General features: G+C 36.5%; 1 protein-coding gene across 1 annotated transcript in view; it reads left to right on the top strand.

Annotated features, from left to right (window-relative positions):
* Positions 1–23,272, top strand: part of Col11a1 (collagen type XI alpha 1 chain) — a 189,869-nt gene that overhangs the window by 4,001 nt on the left and 162,596 nt on the right. Inside the window, 1 exon segment of the mRNA XM_032897445.1 lies at positions 19,956–20,123. Coding sequence (XP_032753336.1) covers positions 19,956–20,123 — 168 coding nt within the window.

The raw sequence follows: 23,272 nt of genomic DNA, 5'->3' as shown, positions 1-23,272 counted from the left end.
GTGGAACCTTTTTGCGTGGATTATACATCAAGGATTTGTTGGGTTGCTGCGTATTTATTTAGTTAACAAGGGTTCTTTCATCTACTGCCTGTTTGCTTTAGTACCATAACTTATAATTTACAACAGTTTGAAACAAGGTTAAGTAGAAATGAGGAATATACGTAAAAGACAGCATGCTTGTTTATGGTTTAATTTTTCTGATTCCTTATTTTTTTCTGATTGTGACTAAAATCAAAGGGCAACATTGTTTAAATTATTCTTAAAACACAGCAAGGGAAATGACACTGAGTTTTGTATTGGGTGGATGGAATTTATTTTCTAAAGTTTTTTTTTTCCTGACAGAGATTTTACTCATGTTAACTTTTTAAGCCTCTAGTTTTGTTTTTTTTTTTTAATCATGGTGTATTTTAAAAAGATTTCAAGAGTGTTTTTTAACAGACTGACTTATTTAAAGGAGGAAAAAGTGCTCAGATAAGATTTCTCTCCTGAGAATTCTAAGGTTAGAATTTGCAGAAAATGCTAATCAGTCCTCCTAGTGCATTTTATCAAGAGGAAATGGAGGCACGAAATGGTGCTTTTTATATAATCCTTCTCCTTAGGAAATTAAATGTTGTAAAAGAGATTTTTGAGTGTGTAGGATGAAACTATATAATATTGATATACATTTATTTTATATATATCTCAGACTTGATGACATGGCCAAGTCAATGTGATGTGCTGGAGTTTTCATTAGCAAGAAGGTACTTGATATGATAGTGTAAGAAAAGTAGGTAGAATGCATGCATTTTAAAATTTCAGTTTTCTAAGTTTGGAGAACAGCAATGTCTTATCATTTGATCATGAACATATTGCTAATACTCCTAGTGAAGTGAACATCAGCTTACCAGCACTGGAGTGCTATTAAATAATAGTAATAGAAGGCATGATTTTAAAATTTAAATAACCCAAGAATGTTATATATACATATTTGTATGCATGTTCATGTATGTGTAATATATATGTAATATATCATATATACATATATTTTTTCAAATGAGGGTATGCCCTTTCTGCTCTTTTCCTAACAATTCTAATCATATAATATATATCATATACATTACAAGGCTTTTATCTATGTGTCAGAATAATTATGTTGCACTTTCATACATGTTAATCATTTTCTAAATATATTGTTGACTTTAAAAAATAAGAGAATGTGGTAGATAAGATTCAAATGAAAGTTTTTATTCTGGATTGCTAAAATAGTTGAAACTGTAGAACTAGCCTTTAAATTGAGAATAGCTGTGCAATTAATTAAGGAAAGACTGGGCTTGAGTGGGTGGCCATGATGTCTGCTGAACTCTGTATTTCTAGTGTCACATGAGTAATTGTTAGCAAGTAAGAAAAAGAATAAGTTGTTGCAACATTAAGTTCAAGAAATACTGTCTTCAAGAACTTGCATATTTTCTGAGTGAAGGATTGTTCTTTCTTTCAGGAATCAATGTTCCTAGGGATCCAAGTCTGCTACAATGGAAGGGTTCATCAAGCGTCCCTATAATATTATTAAATAGTACTTAGGTATATGAGGGTCATAGTCTTAATTCTAAATAATTTTGAATAATTTATTTTTAGGTACTTTGAAGGCAGATTTCATTGTATTGAAAGCATGCTGCTTTTTTCCCTCTAGTCTCCTATGGAGAAGTAATTGAGGGCAGTTTATGTAACCATTAAGAATTCAAGCTGAGGGCTGCTATGTAGTTCTGCCTTTACTTCCCTAATTTACTCCTGGGGAAATGTGACCTAGGCTGAAGTGGAAAGAGGCAACTTGATCCCTCCCTCTCCGTTTTCCGCCCTCCTTCCCTACTTCTTTTGCTTGCTTGCTTTTTTTTAGTATTTTCAAATTATAGTAGTTTTAGTTCCTAGGAAAAAGGACAGAGAGAGAGAGAGAGAGAGAGAGAGAGAGAGAGAGAGAGAGAGAGAGAGAGAGATTAGAAATGTCACAACCTTCCTTAGATTCTCTTACTTCAGTCTATTTAAGTGAGATTCAGGGTCACTTCCTGTATCCTCCCTAAACTGAGACTTTTAATTTTCTTTGCAATTTAATTAAAAAGTGTATGGTTTTTCTTTTAATTTAAAATCATGTCTATATTATTAGGAGGCACAACCGTAATATGGTTTGATTTGTAGGGGTAAGAGGTTTTCTCTCTAAAATTATTCTCTGATTTTCAGTTGTGTCAGGATAACATGAATAATGAATGCTAGCTTGCAGAGAAGATGAAAAGACAATTTAAAGTGATTTAGAGAGTAATATCTATTGATCAGTTGCAGGCTCTGGCTTACTACTGACTTGGCTAATGGTTCTTTAGACATTGGCTGATCACCAGACCTACCGTTATCTGGTAAAACAAACTCATTGCTTGCCGCGTGTGGAATTAGAGACAGTGCTATTAGTTTAGCAGAAAGAACTCGGAGAAAAGAAAGGTTATCGGATTTCAGAGTAAGAGAGCAGCTTAAATACAGCTTGACAACTGAGAACTAAACAAACCTGTGTAAAAGTGCCCTAGCACAATCTACTTATGCAATCCCCTCAAACGCCCCTCTTTTCTTTTCTCCCCCGCCCCCTTAAAAAGCATTTCTTTCTTATTTTAACCAAATTTAATTGCTCTTGAATGGCCCTGGACTGTTCAACAAATGAAGGTCCCTATTCACAGAACCCGAGCTCATAGAATATCAGTAGAGGCTTCCTTCCTCTGTCTCACTGGTAAACTGACATCCCGGCTTCAGGGAGCGAACCCTAGACGGCAGGCATGTGCTGGTTGGCTTTGCTTCCTCGCTGTGATTTCACATACAACTTCCTGAAAGAGTGACTGCCAAAAAGAGCCCTAGTTGCAGTTTTGGACAATGCTAGCAGGAACTCTACTGCATTTTCATACCTGGTGGTCTTATCCTCTGCAGGAAAACAATAAAACTGGTGTTTGCCTTCTCTCCTTAGACTGCAGTCTAACAGATAAGTCTAATAACCTACAGCCTGCTGTCATAATTCCTTTGAAATGTTGATGGTGACTTATTTTCATTGAGAACTAAAGTGACTTTCTAAATGACTTAGTGTTGTATAGAGTGGCCCTGCGTGTCCAGCCTATGATAGAGCTTTCCTCATCTTTCTAGTCACACCCTCATTGACTCTGCATTTGTGCCATGGTAAGGCTCTTGCCTTCATTCTCCATGTTATGGATTTGGTTCTTTAAATAATTTGTCTTCTTCTTACTCATCACAGATGTCTCAAGCCTTAACTTAAATATCACAGAACCACAAAACTTTCCTTCAGATTTTCTAGCCCATATAATAGTGAGAATTGACACTACATACTTGCTTGTTACATACCATGCGTGTTGGGTGTGCATTATGCAGAATCTTTCTTCCTTATGATCCATTTCCCAGGAACAAACTGACATAAAAGACCCAGATTATCTCTGAGGTAACTGGAAAACAGAAAATAATTATAAATTGTCTACTCAAGTGTCAGACATGGTCTTGTATCAAAGTCTTAGCATTTGTCTTGCCTACTTCAGTGGGTATTTCCTGTGTTTCTTATGATTATGGTGCACTGATGCCTAAAATTAATGTGCAAATTTACAACATGTCAACTGTATGAATGCCCTGAGCGTCGCAAAGGGAACTAAAAAGAGCTCTTGCTAAACTACCATCTCTGTCTATGTTTCAGTTTAATGCTCTTACTTGTGTTCAAACCTAAGTCACAAAGTTTTGGGAAACCTAACAAGATTGCTTTGGAAGCTGTTGAGTGTTATTTTGGTTCTCACTAATATAATAAACTTTATCTGTTAGGTTCATGATCTGATTGGTTTACTCAGCTAACAATGGCGCTCAGTGATTTTCACATCTCCTAAGCTATAGCAATAAGCAAGAAGACATTTTCAGGGAATTGATGGTTGTGAACTGGTTTATTACCTCCAGTGTACAAGTGTCACCCCATAATATTCAAAAAGATCTTTTGAATATAATCAACATTAGGAATACAGAAAAAGAAGGACTATCAAAAATTGAAACTCGTTATTTTGAGATTCCTCATGTGCCAGTTTTCTTCCAGAAGTTGCTGTATAACTAATAAGTGGTACAGTTTATTTGTGTTCCTGTTCTCTATCATGGTGATGGAGAGAATGTATGTATTCACAATCTGGTTTGTAGCTATCATCCTCCATCATCCAGAAGACTAGAAGAAGATAAAACGTTAGTTGTTAGTCATGTGAAGTGTAAGTGCGAGGACTTTCTCATGTAATGGTCAGCAATCAGTATATTGCTCCTCTTCCCCTCTTCCCCCACCTTCTCTTTCTTTCTCTATTCCCCATCCTCTCTCATCACTTTATTTTCACTGCTCCCTCCCTCCCTCCTTCCTCCCCTCCTTCCCTTCCTTCTTTCCTTCTTTTAGGAGACAGGGTCTTTCTATGTATCTTACTGACTTGAAACTCACAATGTAGACAGGCCTCCAGCTTAGAGATCCACATGGCTTTGTCTAACAATTGCTGTGATTAAAGGTGTGCATTACCATGTCAAAATATCTTTTCATTGTTTGTCTGTCTGTGCATGAGAGGACATCCTAAGCTATTATTTTTAAGGCTTCATTCATCTCAACTTTGAACTCCTACCCAAGGGTCTCTTTCCAAGGAGCCTAAGCTGGCTGGGAACTCCAAGTTATCCACTTGTCTCCACCTCTCTCTTTGTGCTAGAATTATAAACACATACCACCATGTTTTGCTTTTTCATGGGATTCTGAGGATTGAGTTCAGGTCCATGGGTTACAAACATGGACGTCATCACCCTGGTTGTCTGCATGGCATTTACTATTCATATATTCATTCTACAGTAACAGATACGTCAGATCTTGCTTCCAGTATTTGAAAAATCATTCCTCACAGTCAATCCAAAGATGTCTCTGAACATCTTCAGCTACTGATAGTCTCTACTGTCTTTGTGCCTATAGCTGGCTTGAACACCTAGAGCGATATGTTTGCTCTGTTGGTGGTCATAAATACTTTTTCTCCTTGAGTATTAAAAAGGAAACTTCAATAAAACATTTGTTATTAATTTGTCTATAAAAACATTTATTATAGATATTTGTTATAAATGTTCCTGCCCTCTGTTTGGCAAATTATTGGGGATTAATTGGCTTTACAATTAATTGGCTTAGCAATTAGAAACAGTGGTTTGTCTCTATGTAATCAATTTAATAAAATAAATCTTTCTTTGAATTATAAAAGTAACATATATATATACATATATATACTTATAGTTATTCTACTAAGAAACATACTCAAATAAGACACACGGGAATATTAAAGATTAATAAATGAAAATATTAAAGGTTGATAGATAGGCAGTCACATAGTTTTAGAAGACACACATACACACATATATGAATATAGATATACATTCACATATTGCTATCTGTTGTACATGTCTGTTATACTGAAAGCAGTAAGTAGACTATCAGTCCGTTTTATTAAGCATGGCAACAGAACCGGGAAACGGGAAAAGGAAATTTGAGGAAAGGTTGTTGAATAAAGCGGAGGTGTTGACTACAACTCAATAATCTGGAAACTCAGATGATTTTCTATGTTCTCATCTACAGATAGCTATAGCAATTTATAGAATTAAATAACCTTTGTGATTTATAAATCGGGAACACTGTATCTTATAGTTGTTACACATTCTCAGATTGTAATTTTCATTCATTTCTTCACCATGCATTCAATTCAGTTTATGTAAGCTTGTGTGGTATGAGAAGGTAGAGGATTCAGTCTACCCCAAAACATCAAGAATTAAAGTTATTTCCATTTCTATGTATAACTGCTGTGTATAGATGCTACAGCTACAGTTATAGGCACTATGCCAGGAGGTGTTATGGTGGGGTATGTGTGTCACTCCAATGGTGATAGTGAAAAGATAAATACATTCCATCAATTTGTTCACTTAACAAATACATATTAAATCTCTATTGTGTTCTCATGCTATACTAGGCTCTAAGATGATTCATTGATCATAAATTTAATAAATGCATCATCCATTGATACACGCTCATGTCAGTAGCTAAGAAAACATCGCAATCATAGAATCAGTGGTCTACTTGACAAGGCAGGAATCAACCAGTAGTCACATACATAAATGTATGACAATAGTAATGGTATGTGGTATGAAGCACCTGTGCAGAGATGTGAAAAACAGCATAGAAACACAGAAAGGCCAAAGGAAGACAGTTGAGAAGTAACAATTTAGCACCAAGTAACCAAGTGAGGCTATTCCCAGATGTGACATGAAAGCCCAAAACAGAAAAGTAACTGACGCTACAAAGGACTTCAAGGCTACAAGGAAGCCTTTGAAACCAGGCATTGTGCAAAAAGGCAGATGACATGGCTAGGGAGGAAGTGATGTGAAACACAGACACAAGCTCTTAAGCATGTACTTTCCTTAATATTTCCTCGATAACTCTGAGTGCTGCATAGAATCATGTAACTAAACAAAACTTTTTAACTTTTGCTAAGTTTTGCAGGGTCAGTGAACACTGGATATCCGCGCATGGGTCGAGAGCCAGTTGCTTGCTACTGTGGGGTCAAACAATCACGGTAGAGGGGAGACATTGCTTTCTTGGTAATAGCTGGACTAATAAAAAGCCACCTAGGATTCTCAACAGTATTAGGTCTGTTTTGAAATCACACCTCATATACAGTTGCATCCATAATGGACCTGAAAATATAAGAATTAATAATTTAAGTTTGTGCCTAGACATTTATAAAAACTCTTTGTAAGACAAGTAACTTATATCTCTAAATCTTGTGAGATTTTTCATGCAGTCACTCATATTATAGAATCATTATAGCATACAATTACAATAAGGTTTTTAAAGAATTCCTGAAAAATTATACCTTTAGGCCCACTTTGATATAAAGAACATCTTATTTATTATAAACCTTTGTTGTGTTCCAATGATTTCCTGCAGGTGAAGTTATATTAGTATTGTTTAAAAATAACAATATTATTAACTAATATGGCTTTGAGTGATATTGGTAGACTCTCAACTCCTTGTTTTTTTCTAACCTCTATTTCTGTCCTTAGTTAAAGGTTTATAAACCTGATTGCCTGTTCATCCACTTGTAGTCCATTGAAGGAAGTACAAAGTTTTTAGTCTCTCAACTGAATTGTCTTCCTATCCTGTTCCTCTCTTTAGTTTTCTGAATCTCAGGTCATAGCAGTGTAATTAGTTGTGATGTTCAAGTTAAACACCAACTCTCAGAATTTGCCTTTTGGGTTTTGATCCCTTGCCCTCCTAGCCCACATACAGCTCATTCCTATACTGGTCGCCCTGTGTTCCCAGGGTGTCCAGAATCTGACACAGTAATGCAACTGCTATCCCCAGTTTACACCATCTCGTACCTGCAGGATTGCAAATGCTTCTTTATGACTGTCTGGCTGGGCCTCAGGGCTCTGAATTTTCTCAGGGTTTTCTCAACTCTGAAGTCTTAGTAGTTTGAAAAAAGTTACTTGAATGGAAGATCTTTCTGTCACCTTAGTTTTCTGTGAAATTAAAACTGACTGGAAAATATTCACAAAAATTTTTGTATCCTATCACTTGTCTCTAATGTAACCTTCCAATGGGTTTCCAAATCAGTTGCAATAAAATTCAATTTCCATGGACACTTCATAAAACTTACACATCACTCTTATGTCTCTGACCTCACCTCTTAAAGCCCTCCTATTCTCTTAGCAGGAGGCTTTGTTTTATCCCTTTTCCCCCACAATTCCGAGTTATTTCTTGCTTTGGGTTCTTTATATGCATTCCTGTTGCTTCTGATCCAGTTAAGCCAAAACAACCAGGCAGAGTGCTTTCTCTGATTTTTCTGTATTAACCAAAATATCATTTGCTCTCAGAAGAGTTTCTTGTCTTTTTTATTTGAGGCCACAATTCATGCTACAGCAAACTTTGAGAAAGTCTTTTCCGTATTTGCTGACTTTCTGAAACCCTGTGAGTCTGAAACCTGTGTCATGTAAGAAATTAAGTAATAATAGTTAAGGATGGGGATGTTATTTTCTTTTCCATAAAATATAGGGCTGATAATTTTGATCCATACTATAAATTGTTTCTGCTTTTGAGTCTTCATAGAATCCAGGTGTCACAGCCAGCAATTCCCATTGTTGATACCACTTCAGCCTTATACATTCTCACACAGTTACAATAAGCAGTCAAATGTCAAACAAAGTACAGCCTTTCTCATCTGATGCATGCAATAGCCATCTATTCATGTGTTCAGAGGGATCATACTGTCTTAAAATGCATTATTATCTCTATTTTTTGCTCAGGGCTTTGAGCTGCGATGGCAGCTAGCTTCAGATATTCCTACTCAAAGAACTAGAAATCAAGTTCTGTCAAGGATATGAAACACAAAAATTATTCTTTTTATTGGATTTATTTTATTTATTTTACATTTCAAATGTTATCCCCTTTCAGTTTCCCTCCACAAACTCCCCTTATCCTGCCCCACCCTCCCCCCCCCACTCCCCCACCCCTCCATCCTCCCACCCCCCCAACTCCCCACCTTCGCCTCTATGACGGTGCTCTCTCATGCGTCCAGCCATGCCTGCCTCAGCACCCTAGGTTTTCCCTACCCTGGGTCATTGAGCCTACACAGAACCAAAGGCCTCCCCTCCCAGTGATGCCCGACAAGGCCATCCTCTTCTACATATGCAGCTGGATCCATGGGTTCCTCCATGTGTACTCTTTGGTTGGTGATTTAGTCCCTGGGAGCTTTCAGGGGTTTGGCTGCTTGGTATTGTCGTTCTTCTTCCTCTGGGTTTATGAACCCCTTCAGCTCTTTCAATCCTAGCCATAACTTCTCCATTGGAGTCCCCATGCTGAGTCTCTTTGACTGCAAGCATCCTCCTCTGTATTAGTCAGGCTCTGGCAGAGCCTCTCAGGAAATAGCTATACAAGGCTCCTGTCAGTAAGCACTTCTTGGCATCAACCATAATGTCCGGGTTTGGTGTCTGCATATGGGATGGATCCCCAGGTGAGGCGGTCTCTGGGTGGTCTTTTCTTCAGTCTCTGTTCCACTCTTTGTTCCTGCATTTCCTTTTGACAGCAGGCGTTCTGGATAAATATTTTTGAGACGAGTTGTGGCTCTATCTCTCCATCAAGGGCCGTGCCTATCACTGGATATGGTGTCTCCAGGTTCTATCTTCCCTTCGTTGGGTGTGTCGATTAATGTCCTGCCTGTTGGGTCCTGGGGACCTCTTGGGTCCCTGGAATCTGGGACTTTACAGTGGCTACCTGGTAGTTCCCTCTTCCCCCATTGCTACACAACTCCTTTCGAAATCCTTACCCTCTGAACTTCTCCCCCATCTCCTCCCCTATCTGAACCCACCCTCCTTTTCCCCCTCTCTCTCATCTCTCCCTCCCAGATCCCTCTCTCCCTCTACTTCTCAAGATTATTTTCTTTCCCCTTTTGAGTATGAGTGTAGCATCCAGTCCTTGGTGTGCTCTTCTTTCTTCTTTGGTTTTATATGGTCTGTAAGGTCTATTGTGAGGATTCTGAGCTTCTTTTTGGCTAATAGCCACGTTTGTGATTGTGTTACCTCACTCGGGATGATATTTTCAAGTTCCGTTCATTCTTAATTAGGATTCAACTCAGGTTTTGTATTTTATAAACTTTTTTCCATCTCTAGATTCCATAATTAGAATAATAAACAGTTACTAAGGGAGTATAAATACATTTCATTTTTATGAGAAGTATTTTGTTTTGTTTTTTCCATATATATATATATATATATATATATATATATATATATATATATATGGCTATGGGGTGGGGCTGTAGTTTTTCTTGGCATTAAAATGAAAATGTTTGTTGTGAAATTGATTAAAATATTTTAAGAGGCCACATTTGCATTGGAGCATTTGGGTTATTTTTTCCAATGAGATTGGCAAAATAGGGTTACATTTTTTAACTGACAAAATTAATTATAAAATTCAGAAAACTTTAGTTAATCAACTTAATTTTTTTTTCGTCTATGCCATTTTCAACTTGAAGCTTGTCATTGTTTGAATATCAGATACTCATGCTTTTCCAGGATGGTTATTATAATCTGTAGTCTTAAGATACTTACAATTATTTTTATTTGTAGAAATTGTGTATATAAGTAAATATACAAACATAGTAGGGTGAATGGTGATATATTTAAGATGATAATAGAATTGTTTATGGAAAACTGAATTTGAAATGATATTTTTGACCTATTATCATTCTCAAGAATAGTTAATACAATCTGAATAACTAATTGTTTTTAAAAATAATTTATTTTATTTTATGTACATTGGTGTTTTGATTTCACGTATGTCTTTGTGTGGGTGTCAGATCTCCTGGGACAGGAACTAAAGACAATTGTTAGCTGCTATGTGGGTGTTCAGAATTGAACTTGGGATCTGGGGAAGAACAGCCAGTGGTCTTAAATGCTAACCCATCTCTCTAATATGCCACTGTAATTTTTTAAATATATTACAATATGCTACTATTTATAAGCTGCCCCTTCTTGCATATACACAGCACATCAAACAGATTAGCAGTAGGAATGGCTAGTCTTGGCAATCAAATTGATGTTGAAAGTTAGATCCCCAGGAACCAGAGTAATAGATTATTGTAATCCTTCATATGGGTACTGGGAACCAAATAGAGTTCTCTCCAAGAGCAGCAGGTGCTTTTAGCTTCTGAGCAGCTCTCTAGCTGAATCCTCCTCCTCTTGTTCAGGCACGATCTCACTCTCTAACACAGGCTGTCTGAAGTTCATTACATCATTTAGACTGGCCTCACACTCGAGGGACTCCTTCTGCCTCAACTTCTCAAGTGCTGAGATTACAAAAATGAACAACTGTTACAATATTCAATATCATATGTTATATGCTATAAAATATATAAATATTAATGTTATATGTATTAAAACAATAAAATCAGTATTTTAACTTCATATTTTGCTGTGGGGTGGTCAAGGTGACCATGAAATTGTAGCTTATGTAATCATTGATGTATTCGCTAATTAATTGCAAATAAGACAATCCCAAAACCAAAAGAAAACAAAAGACAGCAAAAAACTCTTTGGGGCATTGTGTATTTCTAGAATACAAGTACATGATTTTTGTTTTACTTTGTTTTAAATTTAATTTTCTTCTGAGAATTTTATATATGAATACAATATACATTTTCGTGCCTTACTCCCTTATCTCCTCTCTAATTTCTCCTGTATTTCTCATAAACCCCTCATACTCATGAATTCTTTTTCTTTAAATAATAAATATTAATATTTTTATATTTATTATCTAAAGAAATATAAACATTATATTAAAGAAATACAGAAGTATTACACACATACACATACCGCAGGCAAACAGACACACACACACACACACACACACACACACACACACACACACACACACGCAGGGAGTTTGTTTTGTGTTGGCCAAATACTCCTCAGTGTGATTGATATACTCAGTGGTACTTCATGAGAGAAAACTACTATCCCAGTAGGTATAATTTGAAATAGCCTCTTGGTTAGATATAAGATTTTGTGTCCTTTTTCTCTTCATGTCCTGGGATTTTGTCTGGTCTGAATGCTATTGCAGTCCCTCTGAGTTCAAATATATAGTGCTCCTGCTGTGTTGGGAAGACATTGTTTCCTTGAAGTCATTCATCACCTATAGCTCTAACAATTTTTCAAGTCCCCTGGGGGACTTGAGAGGAGAGGAGGGGTCTGATAAAGTCATTCCATTTAGTATGGATCGCTCCATATGTGCATGTGCTCATGTATGTCAGAGTGTGTGTGCATGCATGTGATATTTATTTCTTTAATAAAATATTTATATATTTCTTTAGATAATGAATATAAAATATTAATATTTATTATTTAAAGAAAAAGAATTCATGAGTATGAGTGAGGTTTTGAGAAATACAGGAAAAGTTGAAGGCAAGGTAAGGGGGACAGGTGTGAAAATGTACAAATATTCATATATAAAATTCTCAGAAGAAAATTAATTTAAATTATAAAAACAAAAAGCCTGCACTGGTGTTCTAGAAATGAAAGCTCCAACTCACCTTGCTTTCTGCACATCGTTCCCTTTTGGGTCGCTGAGTTTTCCTCTAGGGTCGTGACATATCCAGTCTTGCGGTCTTGAGCACATTAGCCATGTTGGCTATGGGTTGCATCTTATGAAGTGGGCCTTACATCCAAACCATATGTGTTCAGTTAGTCCTGCCACATATGTGCTACTGCTGTACCAGCAGATCCTGCATTCAGGTTGCTGATGTTAACTGTAAGGGTTTGTGGCTGGGTAGTATTAACCATCACTCCCCTTCTCTGGTATATGCATGTAGACTGCCTTCCAGCACCATGAAGACTACTCAGAAGGCATGAAGTTTCTAGTCAGGCAACAGAACATTCATGTTCTATGACATTAGTAAGTGCTGTCTTCAGTCATAGGGCCCTACCATTGGGTTATGGAGAACAAGTACCGCTGGCGATGGCCTGTGAAGAGAGTGATTTGTGAAGCATTCTGGTAAATGATTCAGCAAAATTTAACTCGTTCCTGGCCCTGGGGGTTTTACTTGGTACATAAAATGTCTAATTAGAGCTATATTTCCTCCATTATATAGTGACTCCTTTACATATGAGTTTTCAAATGTTCTTTAGTGTTAGTTGTCCCTTCTTTTAGTCTCTCCATTACTGTGACATCCCATCCTCCTCCCAATTGTATCCTTCTATTCTAGTTTCCCATTCTCTTTGTAACGCTATACTTTACTTCCCCTTTCTTGGAAGGTCTCCCTCCCTGCCCCGATCCCATACCAGATACCTAACCTCTGTGGTCATTTGTCTTTAAACATACACATGTAAAAATTAAAAGGTAGCATTTATATGTAAAATAAAATGTGAAGTATTTGTTGTTTTAGTATGGGTTACCTCACTCAGGATGATTTTTCCTAGTTTTGCAGTTGTGGATTTCCATGTGAGCTCTACCTGCACCAAAAAAGAAGCTTCCTTTATAAGCTGTGAGAGGTACTCTTTTCTGTGGGTCTGTGGCCTCACGAGCAATGGGTCAGGTTTAAAGCACTGGGTATGAATTCCCTCTTATGGAGCAGGCATTAAGTTCAGTTGGTTACCCTCAAGGGTACAACTGTTGCACTAATGGGAAACTTGCTCCTTGGTCATTTTCATGGTCCTAGGCTTTACAGCTGAGCAGGATGGCTGATTACATTTTAACCTTGGCAGCTTGTGTACCCGAATTGACTATGAGAGCTAGGTCATAAGACCCATTCCAGGTTAATTCCTCCTTGTCCTGTGTCCAAAGTATGTGGTATGTTCTCCAGTAGAGTTCTACTTTCAAGTTCTAGGAAGGGCATAATTTTTAGGGAGGTTTGTTGTAAATATTTAGCAATATTAAACTACTTACTATTCTATTGTACTGCAAAAGGACTTCTAAATTCAGTCAGTAAAAGAAGATAACAGGAACCAGCTTGATTATGGCTTAGGAAAACATGGATTGTGTTTAATAGAGTTGTTAGAAATGTTCAGGAACTTTGGAATTTTCAGAAAGCAATCATTGTCAGAAGTTATTTTTTGAGGAGTATTTATATATTCTAGCTTCTTTTCTCTGGGATTAAGAATCATTATAATGTTAAATTCTCAAAAATGAGGCTAAATTGGATAAGTGATTCAGGAAGGGTTTAAGAGGCTTACACAAAGTCATTTCATTGTTGCGGTTGTAGACTTGGTGAAGAGAGTGCTTGCTATACCAGGGTGAAGTGTTCAGATCCCCAGCAGCCATGTAGAGTCTGAGTATGGTGGAGTGTATCTTTGACTCCTGCATTGGGTCAGGGTGTGCAGAGACAGGCGGGGTCTAGGATCTGAACTGCTAACCAGCTTAGCTCTGAATTGGTGAGCTCTCTGTTTAGTGGGAGATCTTGTTTGCAAATATAGTGAGAGTGTTAGAGAAAGTCACGCTGTGCTAACTAACCTCTGCCACACACATGCATGCAGACACAGCTGCAAACACAAGTATGCACATTAACATATACACATATGTGTACAAAAAGATGAGAGCTTCTAAGCTTAACTTAGAACTTTGACAATATCACCTACAGAAATTGAGTTAATAATTACCTGTATGGTTCGCAGACAACTTTTGTTAAGGACTCTCATGAATTTTGATAACTGTCATTATATTACCAGTCAGTAAATTATAAGGTCATTGTCTCTTGTGGTTCAATACTATATGTTACATTCATTGGAATTATAGTTTTTAAAATTTATTTTTTATTTAATAAGTTTTACTTATGTGGGATATGTGGGAGAGTGAGGAGGGAGAAGAAAGAGAAAAGATTTAGCATTTTTTCGAGGAAAATGATAATGTGACATATAATACAGAGTCACAGTAAGATAATTATACAAACACAATAGAGTGTGTTGCCTAGGGGAGCAAGAGGCATGACAAGAGTGTCACATAACCTACATGAAGGAATAAAGATTCCCTGAAGGATTCTGTGGTACACATTTTAATAAAGATGTTTACTAGATCTTAGTTTACCAGATTTCATCACTACTGTATGTTAGATTTATCTGAGTAAAAAAAAAGTGTGTGTGTGTGTGTGTGTGTGTGTGTGTGTGTGTGTGTGTGTGTGTGTGTAAGGTCCAGTATTAGGTAGCCCTGGTGTTATATGCCTGTAATCCCAGGTATGCAGTAGGCAGAAGCAGGAATATAAATTGAATGCCATTTTGTGCAACAAAGTACTTTCAAAGCCAGTCTACACAAATTAGTAAGGTCTTGTCCAGAAAAAAAAATGTAAAGAGGAAATGATAGGCTTATAGGTCAGATGAAAAGGACTTGACATATACACGAGGCCCTAAATACAATCCCTAGTTGAGCACCCTCAAACAAAACGAAACAAAATAAGAACAGAAACAAAGGCCAGAGCCAAACAAATAAAAAAAAAAACCCAAAGAAAACAAAGCAAAAGACTCCACTCACGTTCATTTTTATGATCTATATAGACTTTGTTTTAGCCTTGGAAAACTGGCTGTGTGTGTGAAAAACAGCCAATGGTACCCAATAAATGTATGTAACTCTTCCCCAGTCTTCACAGGTGGATACTAAGTTTATGTTGCATACAGTTCTCAAGTCCAAGAAAGCCTTCTACCTTTTAAAAATGCAAAACTACTTTTATATCAATAACAATTCAGGTAGGAAGGAAAGCAGTACTGCTTCATTAGAATACTGTTCCAAGGTTCGCCCTCCAAGGTGTGGTAACAAATTCAGCTGGGAAAAGGTCTCTGAGGTCAAGAGTTTTATCAGTATCATTTTATTGGTTTTGAAATTGTGGCCAGTGTAGGGGAATGTCAGAGGGTGGATGGGGAGGGGAGAGGGGGCTTATGGACAGGACAGGAAACTGGGAAAGGGAATAACATTTGAAACGTAAATAAAAATATATGCAATAAAATTAAAAATCACACACACACATACACACACAAAGAAGAAGAAAAAGAGGAGGAGGAGGAAGAGGAAGAGGAGGAGAGGGAAAGGGAGGGAGTAAGGAGGTGGGGAGGGGGCAGAGGAGGAAATTGTGGCCCAGACAGGTTGATATATTTCCCTGTGTTCATGCCACACAGACACTAAATGGTAGAGTTGAAATTCAGAAGCAGTCAGAATTTCCAAACCTGCATTTTACTGGCTTTCACAGCTTATGGAAAAGCTTGCGGAAAAAATACCAAAAGAACATAAGACTCAAAATATTGGGTGATATTAGGTGATCCATTTGGATTTTGCAGACAGATTCAACAGAAAAGATCAGAAACCTAGGACCAAACTTCTGAACTGGTGTGGATATCTAAGAGGCTCCTCAAACACACAGAAAGGCCATTAAGGCCTTCAGAAGTCTTATTTCTCGAAGAGAAAGTGCATGGCATATTTTCACTTGTGTTTTGCTGATCTGGAGTGTCGTGTGTGTGTGTGTGTGTGTGTGTGTGTGTGTGTGTGTGTGTGTGTGTTTCTTTACCAGTTGTGTATGAACGTATGAACTCATGTGTGTGTGAGTATGTGAGTGTGGTATACATTTCTGTGTATACATCTTTTATCTTCTACTTTGGGAATACAAATCAAAGGATAGGCAAATAACTCGACATGTGTGAATGGTACAATGCGAGTATAAGCACACCGGACAAAGGTTCAAGAGAGAGACACTACTTTTTATGGGTATATCCTACATCCTACATAGGCAAAGTGTTAATTTGGTGATCTATATCTATATCTATATCTATATCATTCTATATCTCTATCTATATCTATATATCCCCAAAGTAGACCAAAGCATTTGATGTATTTCTTTTAAGTTCCAACTAGTATTTGTCAAGCACTGACTGTGGTAATATTTCTGGGACAGCGAATATCAGAGTAGACATGCACTGGGGTGGAGTGGGGGGTTGAAACTAGGGAGAAAATTAGGCATGACCAGATCATCAAGATTTTTCTATGCAAGGAATGTGGAATGTGGATGGCATCTGGAAGTCAGTGGGGTTCACTGAAGGAATTTAAGCAGCAAGTTGCTTGAACCATGGAATTTAGGAAACTCAATCATGCAGTGGAGTGCAAATGGACAGGGGAATTTATGAAAGCACTTAAAGGGCTTCTGTAGTAATGATCAAGCTCTCGTGTCCTATTTTCCTGTTTGGTAAATCCAAAGTATATAGTAGAAGATAAGAAAAGTAACTGAATATAATACTGTACTGAGTTTGATATGCCTGAAAATGTTTCACAATGGGCATGGGAATAGAAATAAACACCAAAGTATCCCAGACTGGCTTTGGAAAATAGAAATGTCAATATTTTCAGATTTGCTGTAATCAACCACATTAAATCATTGCTGTCCATTTTTAAACAGTTGGAACTAAGAAAGCCAGATGAATTTTTTTTACACATACTTATACATATACGTGAAAAGCAACAGAAACTGTTTGAGAGTTTAATAAATGCTGTAGCCATTGGGATGACAGCATGAAGCAACAGGCAGAATTTCAAAATAATTTACCATTTAGTTCCATAGAAAGAAAACAGAATTTGTTAATTGAATTTTACTTTTAAAAAAATAAACAAAACTTGACATCCCTTTTTAGAGAATTAATTTAAATTGAAACTTAAAACAACAATAACAACAACAACATCTCGGAATTAGGGACTGAGTGATTATATCACACACTGTCCCTTTAAAGACATTTGTCAGACTTTAGGGGTAGAGCCTCTACCTTGAATCCAGCAAAGGGAGGATACTCTTATCACATTCACTTCAACCTGGAAGGGATAACTGTCCTTGTAGATGTCTTGCATTAGAAGTCACTGCTCTGAAAAGGAAGTTCTGCTTCATCCTGAGCATTGGTGATGGATGTTCAGTTTTGAACACAACCTGAGCTTTCTCTTTTGATCATTGAATTACAGCTTCTTAGACTCTGTTCATGTCTACTCTGGAGTCTTGTTCAGTTTAGAGCAAGGAGATAAAATAAAATAAGCAGATAATATGTTGTGGTTTTTCAGTCACATTTTTCCTCAGAGTAATTTATATCCTGAAACGTGAATTGAGCTTAATTTAAAATAAATATCAGCATCAGGAATCAATTAACTGGCTTAAGATAATTTCAGACTATTTTCAGTGCGTTTTAAGTTTCCTTTTGTGGTTTTCATCTGCGGGTTATTACAGCAACAGTGGGGGCGCAAAAAGCAGGCTGGATATTTACACAGACCCTGAGAGTACCCTTAGCTTACTCTTTGATGCTCAGTTCTCCCTTTTGCATGGCAGGAAAAGAACATGTTATTTATGAAGGTTTGTACCTTTAAAGAACCAAACCTGGTGACAAGATACACATTAGGATCTTTGTATGTGGCTGTTAGTGTATTATTTTCTTAGTTTTATGACACGAGAAAGTAAGATAGCAAGAATTCTCTAAAAGTAGTCTTTTGAAGCAGGATTAGTGAAAAATCAAGTTTTCAAATACTACTCAGATTTTGAAACAAATATTCAAAGCCTCAACTATAAGGCTACTATATTTGATCCCTTCAGCCTTTCTGATTTACACAAACATTATTTTCAACACTATATGTTATATTGAATAGTTTATGGATATTCATTTATCAGCTACATTCCATAGGTGCACAAGAGTTTGTTATTAGAGGAAGTCGTATTCATTATCAGAGGAAATTACATAAAAGGCATGGGCATTAATGATCTACCTAAGTGTATCTGCAGAAATAGAAGTCAGTTTTCCTTGAATTAATAAACTAAGGGATGAATCATGTGCACATTTCCCACAATTTGCATTCAGTTGCTCATTCATACTTTCTGTGAGAAATTGAGTGTTCTTATAAGTAAATATTTATTGAAGCTATCTCCCAAAGAGTCAGAAGCTGGTGAGTCTGTCCCTTGAGAAATGGTATTATGATGCTGGCTTCTTGTTTCTAGAATCAAACCCAATTTACTTCTCACCAAGTTCTTGCATAAATAGTATACTAAGAGGAACAGTATGGTGGCAGTTCCTGTTAACTCACTATATTGGAGAGAATTTTCAGTCATAAATGAACAAGATAGCAGCTTCTGTATACTCTTAAAAGTAGACATGGCTTCTTTCCTCGTTACCAAAGCATTTTAGCATTTCTCAGTTAGAATCAAAGTGTTTTAAGGGCTATATCTCAGGCACTGTGAATAACACATTGGCCAGCAAATGGACCAATTGGAACATTTCATTTATTTTGAAGACAGACAGAAGCATCGTAATGTATTCTGACACGATGGGCCCTAACATTCATTTGTAACAAGTGCTACTCCACTTGGTTCCTGTATTGACTCAGAGACATGAATGCACTGTTTTGAACCAGAGATTTTTGAAGTCCAAAGCAATGATATATGTCTCTGTCTTTGTGGTTTATTCCATGTAATGATCCTTCAAAACGTTTGTGATCATTGTACTCAGAACGCCACAGAAGCAGTTAGATGATTTCAGGGATCAGGCCTTCATTACTTTTAATGACTGAATAGAATTCTTATTATATGTACCACGTGAGGTTCATTCATTTAATTCTTACTTTGTTTCAAAATTTCGCTACAATGGACAATGCCAGAGTGGACACTGAATTTTTTGGACAGGTAGCTTTTGGGATTTTGGAGTTATATGCTACTTTGTTGTTTTGAGAAAATATGTGATCTTTACTTAAAATTCTTAGAACAAGGAACTTCATAATACTACAGATTGAAAATGCGTGTTAGGGAATGTTGGATACTGATAAATTCAGGATGAGAAGAAGGAACGTTGCAGGCAATTGTGTACTCACCAATAATTCAACTAGCTAAAATGGTTATAGTTCAACCCAGTAGTTTAGTTAACCCTGGTTAAACTAAACAGGTCGCAAAATCTGAGAGACTGGTAGTGATGAAGGCGGCTTGTTAGAAATAGCAGATAAAGGAAAGTATAGGGAGATGTTAATCAGAATGCATCACATAATATAGGTATAGAATTGTGAAACCACCAACCAAAGAGTACATATGGAGCAGCCCATGGCTCCAGCTACATATGTAGCAGAGGATGGCAATGTCAGGCACCAATGGGAGAGAGGACCTTGGTTCTGTGAAGTATTGGTGCCCCAGTGTAGGGGAATGCCAGGGAGGGGAGACAGGAGTGGGTAGGTGGGAGCACCCTCATAGAAGCAGGGGGAGGTAGGATGGGATAGGAGGTTTCTGGAGGGAAAACTAGGAAAGGGGATAACATTTGAAATGTAAATAAATAAAATATCCAATAAAAAGAATTATCAACAATATTTAATAATTAAAATACGGAAACTAAAATGGTATATTAAACTACTCAATTATTTTAATTTTTCTCTTATTTTTCAGCTGCTCCAGTTGATATACTGAAAGCATTAGATTTTCACAATTCTCCAGTGGGAATATCTAAAACAACAGGATTTTGCACAAGCAGAAAGAATTCTAAAGATCCAGATATCGCTTATAGAGTTACCGAGGAAGCACAGATCAGTGCCCCAACGAAGCAGTTATTTCCAGGTCGGTTCACTTTATCTTTGCCCCTGTGGCTGTTGCTGCTATTGCTAATACAACTTCTGGTCTTTATTTGTTTACTAGTCTTTCTGTTGTCATGCTACATAATACCCAGTTACAGAGTGAAATATAATTTTTTCATATAACAACAAACAAGGGAATTGTAATCACCAATGACATGATGAAAATATCTGACAGACTGATTCAATCTGGTAACAATATGCTTAGTTTTAGAAATTAAACAATTTATTATGTCTTCAATAAAATACCCGAAGGTGGTATTTTGTGACTATTCCATATTCATGGGGTGGGGATTGGAGAAAACTCTTACAATTAATAGTTGATAATTTAACAGTCATAGAGATTGAGACAAACTGCACATTTACCTAACATTACTGCAACTATTTACTTTTAAAGTCTCTCTCTCTCTCTCTCTCTCTCTCTCTCTCTCTCTCTCTCTCTGTCTGTCTCTCTCTTTCTCTCTCTGGTAAAGTTTCATTTTGAATGTTTTACACAATACTCTTATGTGAACTTTAATACAGTGTGGTAACTTGAGTATGAATGGCCTCTATAAATATTTGAATGGTTGTTTCCCAGTTAGCGGAACTGTTTAGGAAGGGTTAGGAAGTGTGGCCTTGTTGGAGTAGGTGTGGCATTGTTAGAGAAGGTGCATTACTGGTAATAGGCTTTGAGGTTTCAAAAGCACACCAGGCCTAGTTTCACTCTCTTTCTTCTAAATTATGGATCAGATGTGAGCTTTTAACTACTGTTCCAGTGACATGTCTATTTGATGCTATGCTACCCACCATGATGATCATGAACTGTGAAACTAAGCAGCTAATTCCTTTTTGTTATAAGTTCCCTTGCTCATGTTGTCCCTTCACAGCAGTAAAATAATAACTGAGACTAGTCGCTTCTCACGCATACTCAAAATTCTGGTATTAGAGATTTTCTAAGACTTTACCTGGAAAATTTTCATGTAATACTGATGAATTTCTGGGAGAAATTTTTTCTATGAGAGACAATTAGATCCAAGAGTGTAAAATCTTTTAAAATAATAACAATGCAGAAAAAGATCATTGAGTTCAGAAATGAGAATTCCTGATACCACATTGCCTAAGCAGGCAGCCAATCACGGATGCGTGCAATTGATGGATGCCAGTTATTCAGCCTTTACCTCATGCTTGTTCCTATTTAACAGGAAGGTAAACTGAGCTCCACAGATGTTCTTTAACTTAACCAATTATATTTAATTATGGGGATGCAAGGTGATATAATATTAATATTTCATACATGATCAGATTTCATTTCTATGCTTTATGATCTTCCCCAAAAGTTAACATTTCAAAATTCTACATTGTCTGTTCTTTTTCACTGTCTGAAGAGCTCACTTCGGATTCTCTGCATGAGTTTTAAAAGTCAGAAAACATGATAAAGGAATTCAATATAATAAGCAAAATATTTTCATGGGACATTAGCTCCTTAGCATCTTTCATTCCTTCGTTTCTTCAGTCCTTCTTTCCTTCCTTCTTTCCCTTTCATTCCTTCCCTTTTTCTTTCTGTTTCTTTTTTGCCTTCTTTGTTTTATTTACTTTTTTCTTTCTCATTCTTTCTTCAGCTCCCTTGTTCTCTTGCTCCCTCTGTCTGTGTGTCCCTAACAACACTTCCTTCCTTCTTTCTTGCTATGAGGGTCTCACCCTGTAGTTCAGGATGGTTCTCAAACGAATGAACTTTCTGTCATAGCCAGCTAAGAAACTACCATACACCTGCTCTAAAGTATTTTCAAAACATTTCTCCTGGGATTCATTCAAATTTCCATTATATTTTCTCATTTAAATTATTTTTTGCTGGAGAAAAGCAATATATTAACACAAAATATTATGATGCATCTTTTGTACTGAAAAGTTAAAGGTTGAAAGTCTTTAACATATTAAGTCCATACCATATTTCAAAATTTAATTAAAATACTTAAATAATAATAACGTCACCTTTACTTTTCATTTACAGATATAGTTTCTGTATCTAACAAGAAGAAATTTGCAAAGAAAACAAAACAAAATGTGAAGTAGTGGAACTGTTTTAGAAATAGTGGTTAAGGGATAATTTATAATATTTTATAATTGGCTCATTATCTCAAAGTCATAATAGTTAATTTAATTAATATGGCGTTTGATCTTTTCTTCACAGAGAATTACTACAATGGATGCCTGTGGAATCTTTTTCCACTCCAGTTAGCAGACCTTCTCTGTGTGAATGTTTTACCCCAGTTAGCGCTCTTGTGTTCTGGCAATGCTTCTTGAAATGATATTTCAGATAAGAAACTCTTACGATAGGCGTCTTATTTCAGAAAAGAGAGTCCTCTGATAGGTAATTCAAATAAAACCTTGTTAGAGAGAACTTTCTGAAAATATTGCATACATGATAATTTAAAATAGCAATAATAATAATAATATGCCACTAAAAATATCAAATTTGTGAGCATTATTTAAAAAGTGGTGCATTTTCTGATGAACGTTTCCAGAGAATTGGACCCTTCAACAGTCATGATTGATAATAGCCATCATTCTCAGTAAGAAAGATTAGCGTCACGTTGCAGAATTTAAATAGATGTCCTGCAGCAGTCTAGGTTGAGACTTTAAGTGGAAAAACCTCAAATGTGCACTGGAATTAAATAAAGCTCCTGTTTTAAAGTCTCATTGACACCTTTGGAATACCTGATATAAATTTCTTTGGGAGGGGGGAACCCTGTATATTGACTTACGTCCTCACAAATATCAAAGGAAGAGAAGATTTCAGCTCAATTCATGGATGAAGAGTTGAATAGACCGAGTGTTTTAGTTGGGTACCAATGCATAGCCATCTAAGGCACCCTATTAAGACAAATGAAGTACCTAAGCATGCTCGCCGAACCGGTAATTAATGGAAATGGAGACAAATTCTCTTTTCTCTGACTAAAGTATAATTTTCTATATATATTAAAATGTAAAAATTAAAAGAAATCATCACCATAAAAATACTTTTGAAAGATATTTTTGCTTGGAAAAGTATTGAACAAAATTTAAATTTCGAAAATTATTGTTATTGTGAGATTTCATATACTGTTTACTAATGGAGGAACATCTATTAAAAACCCATTGTAAGAGTAATGACATAAT

Source organism: Rattus rattus, chromosome 3 (genome assembly GCF_011064425.1).
Source record: "Rattus rattus isolate New Zealand chromosome 3, Rrattus_CSIRO_v1, whole genome shotgun sequence".
NCBI lineage: Eukaryota > Metazoa > Chordata > Mammalia > Rodentia > Muridae > Rattus > Rattus rattus.
This window is presented reverse-complemented; position numbering and strand designations above follow the sequence as displayed.